This window comes from Balaenoptera borealis (genome assembly GCF_965194805.1).
Source record: "Balaenoptera borealis genome assembly, chromosome: 10".
In the NCBI taxonomy this organism is placed as follows: Eukaryota; Metazoa; Chordata; class Mammalia; order Artiodactyla; family Balaenopteridae; genus Balaenoptera; species Balaenoptera borealis.
The window spans coordinates 110,361,294-110,384,371 of record NC_138874.1 but is presented as its reverse complement, the minus strand read 5'-3'; the positions used below and the strand labels follow the sequence as shown (position 1 = coordinate 110,384,371).

Below are 23,078 nucleotides of genomic sequence, written 5' to 3'. Positions count from 1 at the left end.
TGGCCCAGAGCACACAGCCCTCCCTGGATGAACCCCGGGCCACAGCGAGGGAGCCTTCATATTTGGCATCTGCAGAGAGCATGGTGGGGGCCCGTGGAAGACAACAGGCTGCAAGTCAAGAGGCCCGAGAAACCCTAGGGAAAAGGCGGGGGGTCTGTATATCCCCTTCTCCGGTCATCCTGTGTGACGCTGCCCCTACCCTGTCTCTATCCAGGTTTTTCTTTCTAACACTAATCAGTATCTCCAGCCGTCTCATTTCTGTATGTGTTCATCGTCTCTCTCCTGGACCCACGTGCTCCACGCGGTCAGGAACGGGGCCTGTTGGGCGCTCCTCGGCATCCCCAACGCCTCCCACAGGGCCTGGCGCACGGCAGGCCCCCGATAAGCGCTTGCTGAATGACTGAGCGATGCAAAGTCCAGACGACAGCTGGTGAGAGGGACCCTTCCTTAGGGCCACGCCTACTGCTTCCCCCAAGGGTGCCCGGACGGAAACAGACAGGATTCAGTGGTGAAGACACGCATTCCCACATCACAGTGAGCCTTCAGACCCTCTGAGCACTGGAGCGGACAGGTGCGATTTGGAAAAAAATTGGCAGATCTACTGACAACAGGGCGAACGCAGACAGAGAGGCTGACGATGTCGTAATCAATTCTTTCTAAGTATTTGTCTTTCCTAATCAGGGGGTTATGAATTATCAATTACGTTTAGTGGTTAATTGCCCTTCATAAAGACAGCTTTTGTATTTTTAAATTAGGCAGTTAATACATTGTAACTAATAACATCACCTTGTACATTACGGACAGATCTTCATTGATTGGCGCCCGGGATGTGCGATCGCACCCAAGTTAATGGAGCAGTTGAGAGAAGAAGGCAGGGGGTGCCGGGGGACTAATTATTGCTAATGGATTATGATGTGACCTTCTCAGAACAGTGAGCAATCGGTGTGACAGTGAAATGACAGTGCCTCACATCTGCTATTCCAAACACAACTTCGATGCCCATAAAAAAACGAGTAAATAACAGAACTCACTTCAGGACGCTTCAGCCACTGTTCTCCTTTGAAATACAACGTAAGTTCATCCAAAACACATGCTTTAAAATCAAAGTACTTGTTTTAGGATTGAATCAGTCCCTGGAAAGTGGTGGGAAATGCTTGGGGAAGGCCCCTCCCTGTGGGTCTGTCGATTCGTGCCCCTGACCACACCCCCTTCTGACTTTTTGGCACGAGTCCCAGGTCCTCTCTTCATTTTTCTTAATTACCAAAAATAACAGAAGTATTCATTATTATTATTAAAATAGTAAAGCATGAATACAACATTACACTGGACCTTGCCTTGGGGCTCAGTATCCATGATCTGATTCATCCTCACTCCCTAAGGGCAGAGCCCCCTACATACACCCTGTGTCCCCTACATGCACCCCTCCAGGGCCTGGTGTCTGGAGCACAGGGGGCCCTAAGCACATGTTGAGAAAACAAGCTGAGGAGGCAAGAACCATGGTCCCCATTCCAGAGACGACAGAACAGAGGCTCCGGGGGGCAGAGACCTGAGAAGGTCGCTCGGCTTGTAAGCAGCAGAGCCCACGGGCCCGCAGCTGGCTACAAGGTGGCGGCCCAGGCTCTGGTCCAGGGGGTGAAGAAGCTGGTGCTTCCCCAGTAAGGGAGGCACCTGCCGGGGGCAGGCCCAGCTCATCCCACTGGGCAGGAAACTGACACCTTCCCAGGGTGGGGAAGGGTGTGCATGGGGCACACCTGTGCGTGCACAGGGGACAGAGTGTGAGAAGGTGGGTCAGCACTGAAGGGGAGGCCCTGAATGGCCAGGGCTATGAGCTGAATTGTGTCCCTTCCACAAAATTGTATGTCGACTCCCTCAGGAGGTAATGAAGGTTAAGTGAGGACAGAAGGGTGGGGCCCTGAGATGACAGGATTAGTGTGCTTATAGCAGAGACACCAGAGATCTGCCTTCGAGCACAGAGAAGAGGCTGTGTCAGGACACGGCAGAAGGTGGCTACCGAACAAGCCAGGAAGAGGACTCTTGCCAGAGACCCACCCTGCTGGCCCCTTGGTCTTGGATACCTAGGCTTCAGAACTGTGGGAAGCTAAACCCCCGTGGTTAAGCCCCCAGGCTGGGATTCTGTTATGGCAGACTAAGACAGCCAAGGAACCAAAGCCTCGGCATCCTTTGGAGGGGTCTGCTGCCAGAGGTCAGATTCAGCCTCAGGAGGCCTGGAACACGCAAATCCAACACCAGGAAAGCCGGAGCCAGGCATGGCTTCAGGGCCGCGGCACAGTCTGCAAAGGGCCTCCCAAGGGGAGTGAATCCAAAGGATTTCAACATCGGACTGGGCCCAGCTCCAGGACAGGCCATGTCACCCCATCCCCTGACACCCAAGAACCCTGGGCACAGGGGGCCTACTGCAGGGTCCTGGCAGCCCAGAGCCGGGCTCCGGCCAGACGGCCCCTCTGAGAACACGGCCTCAGTCCACTGCACCCTCCCCAGACTCCCTGAGAGGGTGGGTACTTGCCCCTACTTCCCGTGGCCGCAACGGCTCTTTGAACTGACCTTTACCTCATCCCGGAGGCCAGGACAAGCTCTGAGTGACAACGTCGCCTGATGCAATTACCGAGCATCACATGAACTGGTCCCTTGCAAATCACCTCGGACCTCACACATCTGCTGGCTGTCGGCATCTGCCAGGGGCGCTCACCCGAAAATAATGGAAACCTTCTCATTATCGCTCTCGGTAGCAGGTAGAGTGCTAGGACGATTACTGGACATCCTGACTGACCTTGGCATTGCTCCACAGCCTGATGCCCTCTGGGCTCGCCAAAGAGGGGCTGGGCAGGGGGCCAGGAGGCTGCCCTGGATAAGGCCCCTCCTAGCTCAGTCCCCACCCCACCCCACCCCAGCCATCTGTCACCTTCATCTGACCCTGAAGGCCCTCTCATCACCCTGAGTCTTTGCCTTCACCCTCCCCTATGGCCAAATCCTACCCATCCATCAAAGCCTGGTTGATATGTCCCCTCCTCCAGGAAGCCCCCCCAGACCCTGGCCCCTGCCCGGGCAGAGCCCATCTTCTTCCTACTTGGCTTTCACAGCCCTTGAAGCACAGCAGTGCTCTTCTATGAGAAGCACTTAACTGATCCAAATTCCGGATTTGATGGGCCCACCTGGTAATGGAACCAAGTCATTCTGCTTTCCAGAGAACTTCAGGAAGAAACCCCACGCTCACTGCCGATCCCGCCTGTGGAGAGCACTGCTCCAGAGCCCATCTCTAATCCTTCCTGGTGCAAGGCTGTTAAAGGATTCCAGAAGAGAAAGCACAGTGGAGCCAGATGAGTGCAGACAGGTAGACAGGAGGATGGGCCTAGGCACAGGGATGAGGAGCGAGTCACGCCTTCTGCAGGCTGAGGAACAAACGCCTAAGAAAGATGCTCTAATACTGAGTGGGAGGCCAGGTGGCCGAGAGGCGACCAGGAAGCGCTTCAGAGTCTGACGACTGTGGGCTGGTCCCGGTTCTGCCACTTAATGGCTGTGGGACCTCCACGAGCTGTTTCTTCTCTCTGTGGCTCAGTTTCCTCATCTGGAAAATGGGGATGGTAACAGCCTCATACTGTGAGGCTCCAATGAGACCTGCAATGTGCCTGCTCAGGCCTGGCCCACAGTAAGTGCTCACTGAATGTGAGCAGAGAACATCGGCCAGTGGCCAGCGGGGAAGCTCCCCCAACCTAGTTCCCTCCCCGCTCTACCTGCCCCAACTGCCCAGAGCAGGCAGGGCGCTCACCCACCTCGCCCCAGCCATCCTGTGACCAAGCAGCGAGGCCCATGGCAGCTGCCACAACCTCCCCTCCCCTGCTCTCACCACCTGCGCCCACTTGGGGCTCCGAGGAGCATGGGCTGGGTCCTACAGAGGGGGCATGTGTGGAGGGTCTGGGAGGCCAGGCTGATGGCGACTCCAAATCTCACCCCCCACCCCCGGGGGAGGGAACCCAACGGGATGGCGACGGGGAGGAGCCCTCAGGCTGGGTGGGTTCCTGGGTGGGAAGGTGAGGTTGCAGGCTGGCAGGTCAAACGTGAAGTAACAAATGAGGTTAGCACCCAGAGGGGATGGGTGACTTCTCCCCCATCGCAGAGAAAGCAGGGTTTATTTTTTTTGATTTTTCTCATCCCTGGGCTGGTCTTCAAAAGAGCTGTGTGAGGTCCACAGGCCCACCCTGGGCTGAAATTCTGGTCTCCTACCAGAGCCACCTCTATGTCAAGTAGCCTGGAATCCTCTCCTGAGACAGAAGAAACTCATACCAGGAGGGGAGGGAGGTGTAGGGGAGGAGAGGGGCGTCCCCCCTCATTCCTGCCTCCCTGACCCATGCCTGCTCTGCCCCTGGGGCTACAGCTCAAGACGCTACCTGATGGGGAAGAGGGCCCCCATTACTACTGAAATGACCACAGCTGCAGATATGCTTCAGTTTCTCAGAGAAGGAAAGAACACCCACAACACCTCGGGGGGTCATTACGAACCGAAACTCGGGCGGCAGCGCCCAGCCAAGGCCCTCAGAGAACATCAGTCTCAGCCGCCCCATCCATCAGCATCAAGATCTCGTTACCTAGCAGAGCTCCCCGGCAACGCCGGCCACTGTCTGATTTTGAGATCTGTGGCTGCTTTCCTTTTAGAAAGCCACAGAGATTGACAACACACATTTGGAAAATTGAAACTTGCAAAGTGCATATTTGTTCTAAGAACCCAATTTTTTTAAAAATAGAAGGTCAAACAGGAGCCCATGAACAGAGCAGGGGCAGTTCTGCAGTAGAAAAATACAGTCATAAAGGAAGGGATGGAGGGAGGGAGGGAAGGAGGAAAGAAAGAAAGAAAAATATAGTCACACACACACACCAAGGGGCACCCACGCTGATTCTGAGGGACCAGGTCCAGCTCCCCATGTGCCCCGATGTAGCGCCTCAGCTTAGGGGCAGGGAGATGCCTTCTGGCTGGAGCAGCAACACAAGGGCTTTTGCCCCCATGAGGATGGGGTCTGGCTCCCCCGCTGGGGTCTGGCACCTGCACCTTGCACATGCCCTTGCCCAGGCATCCGCGCGCCAGGCTCTTGGGAGTCTTGAGTCCCAACCACGAAATGGGGTAACAGTAGCGCCTAGCCTTCTGGCTCGCCAGGGTGGGGCACAGAGGACGCGCCATGAGCCCTATCATGTGCTGGCATCACCACGGGGCCAGGAATGCTGAGGGACACCGGTGAGGCCTCTGCCAGCAGCTCTGGCTGGGCCTGCTGCACCTCCCCCTTCTTTCCACCGACCCACCAGAGTGGACATTTTGGCCAGGCTGACAGCCAGCTGCTAGGTCCCTGGAGGTCCCTCCCCACTCTCCATCGGACACTCTGCTGGGCAGACTGTGTCGTCAGAGTCCAGGCAAGAAACAGAGTCCAAAGTCTGGACGCAGAGAAGAGAACAAGAGCAGTGGTGACGCATGGAAGTGGCCCTGGCTGAGCCTCTCGGTCCGGGCTAGCCAGCCAGTGACCTCAGGGGGACAGCAACGAGGTCAAACAGACGCCGGGCAGGCCTGAAGCCAGGGCCCTTACGAAACACGTGGCACACCCTCCACACCCGCGGCCACCTCACCCGCCATCCAGTATGTTCTCTCTGACCTGCCTGGGCCTCTGAGCTCAGATCAATGGGACACGCTGAGCCCACGACGTCACTTTACTAGTTACTAATAAATTCAATTTAGAATGAAGTGCATGGGAATCTAGAAAACAGAGGAGACGTTGGAGATTATCCAACCTAGTGGCTCCTTTCGCAGAGGGGGAGACTGAGGCCCAGAGGGATACGAGGAACCTAAGGGCACATTTCTGGGAGCCATGGGTTCTCTGGTCCACTCCCCAGCCTTGGAAGGTTAGCCAACAGCTAGTCCTCCCCTGACGCGGTCACAGGCTGGTCAAGTGCTGGGCGCTGCAGGAGGCAGAGCCAGGCATTCTCGGGTAAGGTGGGAGCCTGGCTCGGGAAGCAGACACACCCTCAGCACCTCTGCCACGCCGTCCCTGTGCGACCAAGGCTGGTCACCTAACCCTCTCCAACCTCAGTTTCCACATCTGTAAAATGGGGCACTAGCAGTAGCTACTTGACAGGACTGTCCTGAAGCACCTGGCATGTTGCAAATACTCAGTGAATGACAGTGAAGATGATGGTGGTGACAATGACAACCACACATCTGGCAGGCCCGGGGCTGGGTGCTGGGGACATCTGGGCCCTCGAGGCAGGTAGTCGGACAAGAAGACAGATGCCCAGGGAACTGGGACAGCCGGAGGAGCCAGCAGGTGAGGGAGGCCTGCTGGACGGAGCCCAGAGAGCTTCGCCCGGGGCCACCATTAAGAAAGAGGGCAAAGTTCAACCCAGCAAAGGGAACCTGGGGTAAACCAGCGCTGGCTCATCCTGGAAGACATCCGGAGCACCCAAGACAGAGGGAGCCCCAACAGTAGTTACAACAGCTCCCCACGAGAGGAAACTGAGGCACAAAAAGGCTAAGGAACTTGCCCAAGACCACATGACAACCACAGGGCAGAGCTGGGACTCAAAACCCAGGTCCTCCGCCCACAAGAGCTGACACCTACCCTGGTAAGGGTCTGGCCCCCACTCTCCTTCCTCATGAGGTGGCTTTGAGCAAGTCCTATTCCTCCTCTATAAACAGGGCTGCATCCCGCCCCAGGGTGGTGGGAAATCACCCTGCACACCGCCACAGGCAGGGCCCGGGCAGGGCTTTGCCAATACGGCTTCTCTGTATATCCTTGGGGGGCTGCGGGGTCAGAACTCCACCTGTGGGCTCCATGAGTGACCCGTGCCATGCTCACCTCCTAATCAGCCAGGGCCTTCCTACCAGAGGCAGCATCTTTGGGATAAACCATTAACTCTGCTCCAGAACCCCCAGCCTGGCTGCCCTTGATTTCCACAGGGTGACCCCTGCCCACCGAGGCTGAGATCAGAAACCCAGAAACAGCCCTTGTCATGACAGTGGAGCCGTGGGTGGCTTCACAACAATGTCCCTCGGTTTCCCTCCACACAAGTCAGGGTCACAGTTCTGTTATTACTCTACCTGAGGGCGGCTCTGTCTCCTTTAACTCTAAGAACAAAAATGGTATTTCACACACATCACTCTGTAACTTTTTCACTGACTATACGCAACATTCACCTCATATAAACTAATGTCAACACCAAACAGAGCTACCTCACTCCTTTTAACTGCTGGGGAATATTCTGCGGTCTGGATAAACCGTAATTTATTCCCTTATCCCCTCCTGAAAGACACACAGGTTGTTTCCAGCCACAAATATAAAATCATATTGTGACAGCTCAACACATATGTACTGTTGAGCTGTCCACTGCCCCAGACTTTAGTACTGTTATATATTTTTTTAACATCTTTATTGGAGTATCATTGCTTTACAATAGTGTTAGTTTCTGCTTTATAACAAAGTGAATCAGCTATACATATACATATATCCCCATATCTCTTTCCTCTTGCGTCTCCCTCCCTTCCACCCTCCCTATCCCACCCCTCTAGGTGGTCACAAAGCACTGAGCTGATCTCCCTGCGCTATACGGGGAGGGCGAAGGGTAAGCTGGGACAAAGTGAGAGAGTGGCATGGACATATATATGCTGCCAAATGTAAAATAGATAGCTAGTGGGAAGCAGCCGCAGTGGTTAAGACTCCGCCTTCCACTGCAGAGGGCGCGGGTTTGATCCCTGGTGGATCCCGCCTGCTGTGGGGCGTGGCCAAAAAAAAAAAAACAAACAAACGACACTTTCATCATTTTCACTGACTGACCTCATAATCGGTATTACAGATTTGAACAGAGAAAATACACACCATTCAAACATTGCTCTTTTATCTGTTTTTAAAATTTGGGGGATTCTACCTCAGATTTCATTTAGGAGATAAATGCTCTGAGGCGACATAAGTTTGAGACCACTGGCTCGGGATCTGCGGGGAACTCCAGCCTCCAGGGACCTGTGAACCAACAGAACATGTTTCTTGAGCATCAGTGCTGCCCAAGGAGTGGGGGGTCGTGGGGGGTGTGATGGGGGGACCATGGAACTGGACGAGAGCCAGCAAGGGGAGGGGCGGCTTCTTAAAATCCCCGGCGCTTTTGGGGGGAACACAGAGGAAAAGGCGTGGAAGGAACTACAGGGTCCCCCTGGGGGAATGACTAGGATGGGGCTGGTGATGACGATTTGGACTTCTTACTTAGTACATTCATGCGCTAGTGGGATGGTCTACAAGAAGGAAGCCACCTCTGCCTTAGGAAGCCTAAACTGTGGACGTTATGAAACCAGTACTCGGCCTGGGAGGAGAGCATCGTTCTCTCACCCGGCCCCCAACTCCGAAGTCAGCCTAGTTCACCAGCAGAGAGGAAATGGCAGCACAAGTGACAGGGCATTCTCAACAAACACACCTTGTCCAAGGTCCAGGGTGAGTCAGGAAAGCTGTTGTTGGCCTAAACGAACTCAAACAAACGGCCCGCCCCCTCTGATAGCCTTAAGAGCCCCCTCTGGCAGGTGCTGGGCCACGTGGGGGATGGGACAGGGCCACGTGGGGGATGGGACGAGGCAACGCAGGGAGGTTCCCGGCTCTCTCACAGTCTTGGTAGCTACTATTATTACCGCCACTCCCGGGCGGCTGTGTCCCTGGGGCCCGACGGACCCAGGTTGGCCGAGCATCGGGAGGGGCTTGGTCCTAGGCTGCACTTCAGACAAGTTCCCTGGCCCTGTTCCCCTGGCTCTAAGACCTGCTGGGAGGGGCCTGAGTTTTAACAGGGTCCCAGGGCTTCTGGTGCACACTGGAGGGATGGGTCGCAGGTCTGTTAGTCCTGGGTGGGAATTGCTTTATGAGGCTGCCCTGGGCCGAGGCCGAGCCTGCTTCCTTCCGCCGGCCGCAAAAAGGCTGAGCCGCGCTGGGCCCAGCAGATGTGCTTTAGTGGCCCGAGACAGGATGCAGTAAATGCCCACCCGCCTTTCACATGCAGATGCCCCTGGGGCTCCCCTTTGTGCTGACCAGCCCGGGGGGCCGGCCCCTGCAGCCCCCGCTGTGCCCAGCCCTGCCTCTGAATGGTTCCCCTCGGGGAGCCCAACTGCCCAAGAATGGCCTCCAATAAAGGGCCTGATGGGGGGACCCAGGCCGGTTACAGATGTCCCGTGACCACGCCCACCCACAAGTCCTAGCGCGGTAAGAGGGCTCCACCTGGCCAGCACCGCGCCCACCAGCGCGCCAGGGAGCCTGGACCCCCTGTCCTCCAACCTGGGACGTTCCTGGCCCAGATGACAGCTTCAGAGCCCAGCTCACACACCACCGGCTCCCCGGCTCCCGGGCGGCTCAGTCTCTCTCCACCTGACACTAGCCTTTCCGGGTGCTGTTTACGCTGCTCTCCCCATACTGGACGGTCAGCTTCCCGAGAGCAGGGACTTCCATCTGCCCCACTCACTGCCCCTTGTCCCAATGCCTACAGCGGTGCTTTCAGTATAAAAGAAGCACTCGATAAATATTTGTTGGGTGAGTGAATGAATGAACAAATGAACAAGTGCATCTTTAATGAGAAGCAGTGTGGTATTGCGGGGAAAACTGGGGCTCGGAGTCAGGTGGACCGGGGCAGGGCGGGGGACGGTGGGGGGCGGGAAGGGAGGGAACCCTGGCCCAGCCACTTTCTCCACTTTGGCCACTTCCCAAATCTCTCTGAGCCTCAGTCCCGGCTTTGAAAAGGGCTGGTTGTGAAGGTAGCTTGATCATCAGTGACTGCTATTATGGTGGTCGGTATTGTTTTAAAAAGCAGGGCTAATACTCCCCATGTGCTCTGTGTCTCCAAACAGGTGGGAACCTTTCCAAAAACCTGAGGACACCTGTCACCACAGAAAGTCTAGGAAGAGAAGTGGTGAGTCAGCCCTTCCGGGGTTCCCAGAACAGAAGGTGCTGTTTGGGAACCCACGGCACTGGGGAGATGCCATGGAGGCAAACGCCCCTCAGGGCCCCGGGACCCCCATCACGCTGCCCCTCTGCAGCGCTGCTCTCACCCTGCGAACTTCCTCTGAGCTCCCCTGTGACTTCAAAGCCAGCCTTGCATATCAAGGAGGCCACAGAGTGCAGGGTGTGGCTGCAAAAACTACAAAAAAGTGGTGGAAGCCTGGCGTTATTCACCTTGGCCAGCAGGGCCTGGCCCGGGAAAGAGCCGTGTCCCCAAGTCTGACATCCCCAGGGAAACGCCAAAAGCAGGCAGATTTTACTGGGGAAAGTTGCCCACATACACTCACTGCCGGGAGGGTCTGGATGCTGGGCTCCGGGGGCCCCACAGGAGGGCATGGGCGGCTTCCTTGGGCCTGTGACCAGCTGGCCACTGGAGGCCGGGCCTGGGTGGAGGGGCCTAGTCTTTAAAGAGCCAGTACAAGAGCTGAAGAGAGAAAAGGAACGTGGGTGAGAGCCAGAGGGTGCCGCGGCGTGGAGGGCCCAGGCTCTGCGGGTGCTGGGCTGCTAAGGGGCTGGTCAGTGAAAACCCCCCCGAAAGTCTGTATAACTGGGAGCAAGGGGGTGAAGTGGGCAGAGGGAGAGAAGGGGCCACAAAGGTCACTCGGGAAGGCCCTGGTGGAGCAGGAAGAGGCATGGGGATGCGGTCCTGTGGCGTGGAGTCCTGGGGAGGGTTCAGAGGGACCAGGCCTCATTCTCCAGGACAATCAACTCCCCGGAGATAATGAGAACTATGTCCCCTCACCAGAAACAGTCCCACACACTATGGGGAAGGCACTTCTCCCCTCTCTCAGCTACAAAACTGGCTGGGATGTATTTTAGGACTGTTAGTATATCCGGTTATTTTACCGCTGCTAGATTTATACAGTGTAGCTGCTACCAAAGACACTCCAGCTAGATAAATTAGTTGAATTAAAGCAAATCAAGACAAAAAACTCCCGGGGATCTGTTGGAAGATGCCAGTGCCAAACCCACAGAGGTTAAAGGACCAGGGATTACTCTCCTTCGAGTCACACCCTGGAATCTGTGCAGGTGTTTGTTGGACAGTGTATCGGCGGGGAGCATTACCCAGGGGAGACTGCTAGAGAGAAGCCCCTGACCTTTTCCAATGCCCCCTTCTCCCTCAAAGGACTCTAAGTATGGGTCCAGCACAGCGGTTAGGAGTCGCGCAGACCTGGGTTCCCATGGGCCCTGCGCCATCCCAGCTGAGACCCTAGCAAGCCCTGAGCCGCAGTGGCTTCAGCTGATTGAGGGAGATAACCTCCTCCCACCCCCACGCTGTTAGGGGGACTACATGACATAAACAGGGACGCCCAGCATAGAGGAAGCACTCTGAGAGCAGCCAGCTTTGCTGGTGCTGGGAGACGCCTGGAGCCTCACTGGCCCTGGAAGGGTGCACACCAGACCCACAGTACTGACTGGAAACAAGGGCTCACAATCAGCCCTACCTATTCCAAAGCCACTGCTGAATCCATTCTGTGCTCCTCAGCAGAAGGGAGACGGGGAGGGACCGAGGCTCTGTCCATATCCTTGACCTACTTTATTCCTTAGGTTTTGAGGCAAAAATGACCCTGCTAAACTGCAAAGGACTTCGGGACTTCCCTGGTGGCACAGTGGTTAAGAATCTGCCTGCTAATGCAGGGGACATGGGTTCGAGCCCTGGTCCGGGAAGATCCCACATGCCGCGGAGCAACTAAGCCCGTGCACCACAACTACTGAGCCTGCGCTCTAGAGCCCGCAAGCCACAACTACTGAGCCCACGTGCCACAACTAATGAAGCCCGTGTGCCTAGAGCCTGTGCTCTGCAACAAGAGAAGCCACAGCAATGAGAAGCCCGCGCACCACAAGGAAGAGTAGCCCCCGCTCGCCGCAACTAGAGAAAGCCTGCATGCAATGAAGACCCAAAGCAGCCAAAAATAAAATTAATTAACTTTTAAAAAATTTTAAGAAAGAATGAATGAAAATGTAAATTAGTTTTAAAAAAATAAAAAATAAATAAAATGCAAAGGACTGACAAACCCACGTGTCGGTGAGGACACAGAGCCACGGGGACTCTCACATATACCACTTTGGGAAACGATTTGACAGCATCTTCTAGCAATGAACATATGCCTATCTTATGACCAACAATTCCACTCCTAGGTCTGTACCCAGCAGAAATGCATCCATGCATTCACCAGACATGTTCTAGAATGTTCATGGCAGCACTATTCAAAATAACTGAAAACAGGAAACTATACTCCTTCAATAGAAGAACAGATGTGTACTTTACTTTAATATAAAGTTGTTTTCTTTTAAGTGGCCCTGATTTTTAAAAAATTAAAAGCACGTATAACAGGAATTCCTATATTAACATGGGACGTGCTCTTTCGGCCGCGCTCCTCAGCAGACTGCTGCCGTGGGCCGCGGGATCTGTGGGCAGAGGAAGGGCGCCGGCTCCACGTTCCGCGTGCACGTGAAGCACCGAAAGGACGCCGCGTCTCTGCGCGCCGTGGACTTTGCCGAGCAACACGGCTACATCAAGGGTATCGTGAAGGACATCATCCACGACCCAGGCTGCAGCGCGCCCCTTGCCAAGGTGGTCTTCCGGGATCCATACCGTTTTAAGAAGCGGACAGAGATGTTCATCACCACCAAGGGCATCCACACCGGCCAGTTTGTGTACTGTGGCAAGCAGGCCCAGCTCAGCATCGGCAATGTGCTCCCGGTGGGTACCGTACCTGGGGGCACCATCGTGTGTTGTCTGGAGGAGAAGCCTGGTGACTGGGGCAAGCTGGCCAGAGCCTCTGGGAACTATGTGACTGTCATCTCCCACAACCCTGAGACAAAGAAGACCAGAGTGAAGCTGCCCTTGGGCTCCAAGAAGGTCATCTCCTCCGCCAACAGAGCTGTGGCCGGTGTGGTGGCTGGAGGTGGCCACGTTGACAAGCCCATTCTGAAGGCCAGCCGTGCCTACCACAAGTATAAGGCAAAGAGGAATTGCTGGCCATGCGTGCGGGGTGTGGCCATGAACCCTGTTGAGCATCCCTTCGGAGGTGGCAACCACCACCACATCGGCAAACCCTCTACCATCCTCAGAGATGCCTCTGCTGGCCAGAAAGTGGGTCTCATTGCTGCCCGCCGGACTGGGTGTCTCCGGGGAACCAAAACTGTGCAGGAGAAAGAGAATTAGGGCTGGGGGCTCAATAATGTTTGTCTTTTACACAAAAACAGACAAACAAACAAACATGGGATGTGACGTTTAACTGTCATACTCATGGGGTGTATTGTGTGCCAAGCACTGCATCAAGGGCCATCATGGCACCTGCCTGCACCCCTCTGTGCCCCTCTCCATCCCCTCAGGTGCTCCAGTCCAACACCGGAGCCATTCTTTATTTCATCTTCTCCTTGTTCCCCACAATATCCAATACATAGGCAGGTCTCATTTGTCCTACTCCCAAAACATCTAATTCACCCCCTTCTCTTCATCTCCATTGCCGCCCCCTAGTCCACGCCCTATCATGTCTCCCTGGACCACACAGGGTCTCCCAACTGGCTGTTCCCCTGTTTCCTCTGGAGCCCGGCCGTCTGCCCCACTGCCAGCTCATTCTCCGCTTTGCAGCCAGAGATCTTCTTAAAATATTTTTTTTTTCTGGTGCAGTATTTTTTTCCAGCATTTTTTGAGACAAAATTGACAAAATATTTGTAATTTGATATCTTGAATGGGAAATACATCCACATGGTTCAAAACTTTAAAAAAATGTTTATATACAAAGTTACCGAGGGAAGAGCCTTGCTCCCATCCCTACCCCCAAACACCTAGTTCTCCCCAATCACTTGTCTTCCAGATCTTCACAGGTTGAAGCTCTTCCCTCCAGTTTCCTTATACAAACACACCAGCAGGAATACACACTTGCATTTCTGCCTTTTCCACCCAAAAGACAGCACAGGGCACATCCTGTCTTCACTGACAGCACGTCTACATGGCAGGCATGCTCGTTCTTTTTTATGCAGCATGGAATTCCACTGTGTAGAAGGATAGACTGTAATACTTCCCTAGCGATGGATAGCTGAGCTGTTTCCAGTCTTTTGCTATTTCGCAAGGCACTGCCATGAATGACCTCCCACCTGTCATTTCTCATGTATGAGGCAGTACGCTGATAGATAATGCCAAATGCATCTTCCACAAGCAATATAAGACAGGGTCTGCTTCCACAAACTCTCACCAAGAGAATACGCTCCCAAAGTTGTGGATTTTGGCCAATTTTCTCAAACTGATAAAAAAAGGCATCTCAGGATAGTTTTAATTTGCACTTCTCTTATTCGAGTAAGGCTGAGCATCTTTCCTATGCTTTTCCTTTGTGTTTCTATTTGTTTTCCTTTCCCATGAATTGTTTACATCCTTTGTGCATCTTTCTATTGGGCTGTTGATTTGTTGTTGTTGTCGATTTCTAGATTTTGAGGCGTAGCTCCAAAGGTATTCTCCTACTCCAAGATTTCAAAGGGAATCTCTCCTGTTTTCATTTACTTATATGGTTTCACTTTCTACATTTAAATGTCTTGAAAACATAGATCAGACGACACTCCTGCCTAAAATCTTCAGTGACTTCTCATTGCACCCAGGATGGAATCCAGACAGCTCTCTGTGACCCTCAGGTCCCTGCCTGCTGTAGCCATGCTCACCCTCGCTAGTCCCCACTTGCTCTTCAGTTCCGTGAGTGCGTGCGATCTGCCGAGCTCTCCTCCGCCTCAGGCTTTGCAGCCACTGTTCCCTTCTGATGGAAGGCACTTCCTCCTCCACTTCACCCCATGCCCCCTCTTACCCTCTGGTTCTGCGATGCCAGTGGCAATTACAAAGCCCAGGGCCCAGTGGTCCCAACAGTGGTCCTGGCAGTGTCCTCTGCGCACAAGACTTGGTGGGCAAGACGCCCTCCTACGGTCTAAGCAGACAGTCAAGGCAGTCCAACTGAATTACAATGCCAGCCACGTATGTAATTTAAAGTTTTCTGGTAACCACATTAACAAAGGTTAAAAGAAGAAGGTGGAATTAATTTAATATGTTTTATTTAAGCTAACATATTCAAATTACTATCATTTCAACATGTAACCAATATAAAACAATACAATGAACTTTTTACATTTTTTCTAAGTCTTCGAAATCCGGTGTGGGTTGTACACTTACACCACATCTAAATTCAGACTTGCCACATTCCAAGCGCTCAACAGCAAGGAGCGGGGCTGCCCTGTTGGACAGTAGAGCAACTCTAACCAGCAGAGGCCCGGGGCTCACCCAGGGACGCCGGACGCCTGGCACACCCAGGGGCTGCAGCGCGATCCTCCCGGGACCAGCCCTCCGCTCGCCGGGCGGGGCGGGGCCAGAGCAGCAGCCCCGCCCCGCCCCCCAGCAGCGGCCCACAGGACCCGGCTGAGCACAGCGCCGGGCGCTCGAGGCGGCCTGCGCGGCCCACTCACCTCGCCAGCGCCTCCACAGAGCCTGCGATCGGCGCGCCGCCGCCCTCACCGCCGTCGTACAGCACGCCTGAGATGTCGAGCAGGACCCCGCGCACGCCGGCCAGCCGCTCGCCCCACGCAGCCATTGCGTTCCGCCTGCGCCTCGGGCCCCGCGTCCCAACCGGCTGCTGGAAGCTGCGGCCGCGCTCGCCGCGCAGGGGCGCCTGGGAAGTGTAGTCCCGCGGGCGGGGCGGGGCAGAGCTGGGCCGGTGGGGCGTGGCCGGGCGCAAACCCGGCAAGACGGGCGCTGCTTCCCGACTCCCGAGTCACGCGCCCCCAAAATGGGAGCCTTTTCACCTGGAGATCAGTGGATAAAGGGTCAACCTCCCTAAAAATTAGAGCAAGGCAGATTGGGACGAGGAGGCAACCGGAAAAGTAAAAAAAATTAAAGAGAACAGGCAAGACCTTCATTGGTGTTTTACTGTGTCCCGATGACACTCCTAAAAGCAATGGAGATAGTTGGGCCCACAGACCGGACAATGCTGCGCGCCTGACAAGCAATGATAAGGAAATGAATCTCTAAAGACACGTCTGAAGTGTAAGCTATGATGCCAAAACAAGCTGGAAGAAAAGTAAATGTTCAGGGACCGGAATTGTTCAAGAAGTGATAAGACGGCTACTGACAGAAATATTATGCCATGAAAAAAGGAAGACCAGGTTACAACATGAAAAACGCTCATGATATAACATTGTGTGAAAAAGCAGAGGGACTTCCCTAGCTGTCCAGTGGTTAAGACTCAGCTTCCAATGCAGGGGAAGTGGGTTCCATCCCTCGTTGAGGAACTAAGATCCCACACGCGGAGTGGTGCAGCCAAAAAAAAAAAAAAGCAGAATGCAAAATTGTATGTAGACCACTGCCTACAAAAATAAGGCATAGGAATGGCTGAGAAGAAAATGGGAATATTGCAATGTGTTAGCCCAGTGAGATTTTGGATGAATTTTTACATTCTATTTAATGTTACATCGTTTTTGTAATAAATAAAAGTTGATAGAAAAGGGGAAGAGTTTCCTTGACTGCCCTTCTGACCCTTTCAAGTGTTTAAACTGAAACTTCAAAGAATTTGACTTCTGGCACTTTCCTGGTGGCACAGCGGTTAAGAATCCGCCTGCCAAAGCAGGGGACACAGGCTTGAGCCCTGGTCCCGGAAGATCCCACATGACGCGGAGCAACTAAGCCCGTGCGCCACAACTACTGAGGCTGTGCTCTAGAGCCCGCGAGCCACAGCTACCGAGCCCGTGTGCCACAACTACCAAAGCCTGCGCACCTAGAGCCCATGCTCCACAACAAGAGAAGCCACCGCAATGAGATGCCCGCGCACTGCAATGAAGAGTAGCCCTGCTCGCCGCAACTAGAGAAAGCCTGCTCACAGCAACAAAGACCCAACGCAGCCAAAAATAAATAAAATAAATAAATTTATTTTTTTTTAAAATTGACTTCTCTTAGCCTGACTTAACTTTAAGGTTTCAAAAGAAGACCATATTAGGGTGGCCATTTTGTTTCAGGCTCTTGATTCACAGATGGGATGAAGAATTCATCAGAATATTAGAACTTTAACCCAGTTCAATGAATCGTGCATATCATGTTGATAAGTTTACTAGGAAAACTGTGTACTCTGCTGATTTTACAGGAGAAATATAAAATATAGTTCCTGCCCTTTGGGGATTTACAATCTGGTTGGGGGAGAAATGAATATGAGACCTCATATTAATCATGGTTCTTGGGCTTCCCTGGTGGCTCAGTGGTTAAGAATCTGCCTGCCAATGCAGGGGTCACAGGTTCAGGCCCTGGTCCGGGAAGATCCCACATGCTGTGGAGCAACTAAGCCCGTGTGCCACAACTACTGAAGCCCGCGCGCCTAGAGCCTGAGCTCCGCAACAAGAGAAGCCACCGCAATGAGAAGCCAGAGCACCACAATGAAGAGTAGCCCCCGCTCGCTGCAACTAGAGAAAGCCCACACACAGCAAAGAAGACCCAATGCAGCCAAAAATAAATAAATAAAATAAAATTTTTTTTAAAATCATGGTTCTTAGCTGCAGACAATAGAAACTTCTCCAGCTAGAGGGGTATGTTTATACAAGGCATCAAGGAGCTTACAGATTTCCAGGGGGACTGGGTAACCAAGCTCAAGTACTGCACAGCAAAGAGCCGTGCAGCTCTGAGAAATGCCCAATTTCATTGTTTCACTGAGACTACTGCCCCATCACTTGGCTCTTAAGATGACAGGGACCTGATAGTACTGCCCCGAAAGAATCAAATCCACCCACCATACCCTCAGAGAATTCTCTCTCTCCACCTATGGTCACCATCTCACTTTCACCATGTCTGGCTTGGTGGAACCTAGTCCAACCTGCAAGGGAGTCTGGGAAATGCAGTGTTTGCATTCCAGATTCTGTGGTACAGGAACTGAGTGAGTCAGTCTGGATAATCTACCACAATCATCATGAGCCATACATCACCCATGTATAGAACTTCAACTCTGTGGGCTCAGTGGGTCCCAGGGTCCAAAAAGGTCTAAAGTGTGTTCTTTGCCTTTGAGTCAGGACTGGGCAGAGAACAAGACGTACACTTTTAAGATTACTGATCAAACGTGTGCAGAGTGCCAGTGAGTGACAGACACAGCCAAGACGATGGACTCTGTGGGCTGTGGAGGGCAGCTGTGGTTTCTGAGCAGAGGGGCAGCCTGAAATGGACCTTGAAGCATGGCTGGGCTTTAGCTTCATGCCAAAGAGGAAGAGGAGAAAGGGCACTTCTGCCTGTGGTGGTCAGTCCACGTGTAGTTCTCCCTCTCCCATTAGCTGGGCATGACCTTGGGCAAATCACTTTCTATGTCTAAGATTATGGAGACAGAATAATGGCTCCTTGAAGATGCCCACGTCCTACTTCCCAGGGCCTGTGAGTGTGTTACCTCACATGGCAAAGGGGACTTTGCAGATGTGATTATGCTAAAGACCTGGAAATGTGAGATTATTCGGGATGATCCACATGGGCTCGATCTAATCACAAGAGTCCTTATAAAGGAAAGAGGGAGGCAGGAGAAGAGTCAGAGGAGACATGACAACACGTCATGCCGAGGTGAGAGAGAGATTTGAAAATGCTACGCTGCTGGGCTTGAATACGAAGGAGCCATGAGCCACTAAATGCAGGCAGCCTTTAGAAGCTGGAAAAGGCGAAGAAATGGATTCTCCCCTACAGCCTCCAGAGGAATACAGCCCTGAGAACACCTTGATTTTAGGACTTCTTGCCTCTAGAATTGTAAGAGAACAAATTTGTGTTTTTTAAGCCACTAAGTTTGTGGTAATTTGTTACAGCAATAATAGGAAATGAATACAGGGACCCGAGTCTCTCACCTGAAGAATGACATGTTGGTCCAAGGCAACAGATCTCTCTAAGTGTGGGCTCAGACCTAATCCAAAAGTCCACGACCTTTCTTTGGATGTAATAGAAGGGCACTGTATAAGTTAGAGTTGTTTTGGCTGCATGTAACAGAAATCCACCTATAGTTGCTCAACCGGATAGACTTACTTTTTCTCATATATCAAGAAACCAAGAGGAAGTCAGCCCTGGGCAGGTACAGCAGTTCCCAGGAACATCAGGAAATAGTCTACTTCCAACTTTCTGCTTCACCATCCTCAGGCTTTCACCCTCATGCTGTCAAGATGTCTGCTGTACCCCCAGGCATCACGTCTGCATTTCAGGAAAGAACGGAAAGGAAAAGGGAAAAGGGCCTGTGACAACTGAGTCTTGCCCTTCATACCAGGAAAAACAAAAGCTGCCCCAGAATCCAGACCCAATAGATTCTTGTTTATATCTTTTGGGCCAGAGCTAGTCAAGTGGCACATTAACACTCCAGTGTGCAGGGATGTAAGAGCTTGGCCTCTTACATTTCCAATAACAAGTCTACAAATCATGTCTGAATTTCAGCTTAAATATGAATCCTTCCAATCCTCTTTTGCTGTAGTAGATGTGTGTATAATCCTTCCAGACTTGCTTGTATTAGCTAGGACTCTTTGGTTGCCAGTGACAGAAACCCAATTGCAAATGGCTTAAATTTAAAAGGAATTTATTGGCTCTTGTAACCAGTCTAGCAATTGATGGCTTCAGATGTAGCTGGTTCTAAGGCTCGAATGGTGATGTTCTGGGCTCTCTGACTCTCCATTTCTTGGCTCTGCTCCCTTCTCTGGGTTCACTTCCTTCTCTCTGTGTGGCCAGGCTCTCTCTAGGCAGTGGGGAGGGAGGGCTGTGGCAGTTCCAGGCCACAGAGCCCTGGGTAAACCACATGGCAAAGAACATTTTCCTCAATTTGGCCTGATACTTGCAGAAAGAACTCTGACTGGCCCTCATGTCTGTGTTCAGAGGGAAGAGGTACTGTGATGATGCAGCCTGACTTAGGTGCCGAGGAGGGGCACTTGAGTACCGCCTCACCACGGCCACATAGGATGGGGGAGGAATGCCCCCAGCAAAAGGCAGGGCGTTGTAACAAGAGTGTTATGGTCTGAAAGTTTATGTTCTCACAGAATCATGTGCTGAAATCCTAACCCTTAAGGTGATGGTATTAGGAGGCGGGGCCTTTGGGAGGTGATTAGGTCATGAGGTTGGAGCCCTCATGATTGGGACTAGTGCCCTCATAAAAGAGACCCCCGGGACTTCCCTGGTGGCGCAGTGGTTAAGAATCCACCTGCCAATGCAGGGGACACGGGTTCGAGCCCTGGTCCAGGAAGATCCCACATGCCGCGGAGCAACTAAGCCTGTGCGCCACAACTACTGAGCCTGTGCTCTACAGCCCGCGAGCCACAACTACTGAGCCCGCATGCCACAACTACTGAAGCCCGCGCGCCTAGAGCCCGTGATCTGCAACAAGAGAAGCCACCGCAATGAGAAGCCGGCGCACTGCAACAAAGAGTAGCCCCCGCTCACCGCAACTAGAGAAAGCCCACACACAGCAACGAAGACCTAATGCAACCAAAAATAAATTAAAAAAAAAAAAAAATGAGAATCCACCTGCCAATGCGGGGAACACAGGTTCGAGCCCTGGTCCGGAAAGATCCCACATGCCGTGGGACAGCTAAGCCCACGTGCCACAACTACTGAAGCCTGCGCGCCAAGAGCCCGTGCTCGGCAACAAGAGAAGCCACCGCAATGAGAAGCCCATGCACTGCAACGAAGGGTAGCCCCTGCTCGCCGCAACTAGAGAAAGCCCACGCGCAGCAACGAAGACCCAACACAGCCAAAAATAAATAAATAAATAAATAAATAAATAAAAAGAGAGACCCCAGAGAGCTAGCTCATTCCTTCCACCATGTGAGGACACAGTAAGAAGTCGGCTGTCTGCAACCTGGAAGAGGGTTCCCCCCCAGAACCCGAACATGCTGGCACCCTGATCTTGGACTGCTAGCCTCCAGAACTGTGAGCAATAAATTTCTGTTGTGTATAAGCCTCTCAGCCGTGGTATTTTGTTTTAGCAGCCCAAACAGACTAAGAGAAAGAGAAAGCAGGAAGAGACACCGTGCAGGCAAGATTAGCAGGTGTCTACTACCCGCAGAGACCCTTTATTCTGACCAAAGTCTGTTTTCCCTGGAAAGTGAAACCAGACCAAGGGAGGCCTACATGAGCCAAGGAGTTTTCTGTCTTATCACGGTGGGTCTTAGTGAAAAAAAAAAGTAGAGATCCATTGATCCAGAAGTGTCTCTCCAGCTTTAGTGCGCATTAGAATCACCTGGAGGGCTTATTAAAATACAGGTTTGGAGGCAGGAGGACTGGGATGGGCCTGAGAACCTGCATTTCCAGCAGGCCCCCAAGCAATGCTGCTGCTGCTACTCTTCAGATCTAGATCAGTGTTTCGCAAATTTTAAGGTGCATGTGAATTACCTGGGGGACATTATTAAAATGCATATTCTGATTCAGTAGGTCTCGGGTGAAACCTGAGAGTCTGCATTTCCAACAAGCTGCTGGGCCACAGACCTTCCTTTAAGTAACCAGGGTCTAGATTCTAGACTCCAGAATGACCTCTGGCAGCTCTGGTGATCTATGACTCTGTGATTTTTTCTTTTTCCTAAAAAAATATCACTCGGACTTTCTGGTGGTGCAGTGGTTGAGAATCCACCTGCCAATGCAGCAAACATGGGTTCGATCCGTGGTCCAGGAGGATCCCACATGCCGCAGAGCAGCTAAGCCCTTGAGCCACAACTGCTGAGCCTGAGCTCTGGAGCCCGTGTGCCACAACTACTGGAGTCCGCGTGCTCTAAGGCCCATGCTCTGCAACTTCTGAAGCCTGCACACCTAGAGCCCGTGCTCTGCAACAAGAGAAGCCACCGCAGTGAGAAGCCAGCGCACCACAACAAAGAGTAGCCCCCGTTCGCGGCATCTAGAGAAAGCCCGCATGCAGCAACAAAGACCCAACGCAGCCAAAAAAAAAAAAAATCACTTTGCAGAAAAACAGCACATCCAGGATATTGCCCTCATATGTGCGCGTTATTAACAGAGGTGCTGATTGTCGAAGTTGTAAATGATGCTCCTCGCCTGCTTCTCCCCTACTTCCGGTGGCTGCTTGGCAGGGTCTCGGAACAGACAGTGAGAGGAGGCTCAGGCTATCTGCTCAAGTGCTTCTGAGCCACGTGGGCAAAGGTTTGTGAGTGACACTTTCCCAGGATTTCCATGTTTCTTCAGCCTTTCTTTGGCCATGGAGCCTGTTCCATGTTTGTACAAAGGGAGGGGAGTTCGTGGCTTTAAATCAGTCTCTGAGTTACTAGGATCTGGCATTAGACCATCCGTACACTCCCATGAGATGCTTTTTCGTTAGGAAGGTGGGGGCAGGGGTAAGGGAGAGCAGCAAAACTCTTCTCCTCAGAGGCTGGCAACAGTAGAGGCTTCACCACCCCTAGGCCTGAGTTCTTACTACAACCATATAAGACCTGTAGCTGCAGGAGAGCTGTGGCCTTTGGTTCAGGAATGTGGCAATTGCTGACCTGTAGCTGGGTGGAAGGGGAATAAATAACCTCTTTCCTCACATCTCTTCTGTCCCTGCAGTTTTCTTTTGCAAAGAGCACGGTTGCCCAGCATAAAAGCATAAGGCTGTGCAACAAACTCATGGGATTTCCCCTGAGGAAGTTGGATCCACTATAAAACTATATCCATAGCTAAACATTTCTGGATCTCATTCTTATTTTCAGCTCAGTCTGCACCCCCTCTTTAGGTGTGGGGTTTCCAATCTATCTTAATCAGACTGAGGAACATTGGGTTTATGCTGTTAGGCCACAGTTTATTCCTTTCAACTCTTCAACCTGCTAAGTGCCAGGAGCTAATGGGCACAAAGACAAATGCTGTGTGGCCCTGGCTTCAGGACAGTCTCAGGACCAGGCAGTCTGTATGCCAGGCAGGGTTCTTTGACCCCAGCTAACTGAATTCCAAAATGGGGAAAGGGGCAGCAAGGGGAGAGTTGGGAAGGCTTTAAGGCAATTTACAGAAGCAAAGGAAATGCTCAACAACCAGACCTCAGAAAGTACCAGAACCATCAACTCCAGGAGTGGGAAATAGCAAAGGGTTTCTTTCAGGCATTGCTGCTAGGATGAAGCGGCCCCAAG

At 52.7% G+C, this 23,078-nt stretch overlaps 1 protein-coding gene across 7 annotated transcripts in view; it reads right to left on the bottom strand.

The window, feature by feature from the left end:
* The window catches only part of LHPP (phospholysine phosphohistidine inorganic pyrophosphate phosphatase), a 144,387-nt gene extending 122,268 nt beyond the window's left edge, over nt 1-22,119 (bottom strand). For 5 of the 7 annotated variants that reach the window (XM_082407377.1, XM_082407373.1, XM_082407374.1 and 2 more), the window contains exon 1: nt 15,462-15,677. In XM_082407377.1, the coding sequence (XP_082263503.1) occupies nt 15,462-15,586 (125 nt within the window). In that variant the 5' untranslated portion in view covers nt 15,587-15,677. Of the gene's footprint in view, nt 1-12,260; nt 13,160-15,461 lie in introns of those variants that run through there. The other 2 variants (XM_082407371.1, XM_082407372.1) reach the window with 2 other exon arrangements.
* Nucleotides 22,120-23,078: the final 959 nt, after the last annotated feature.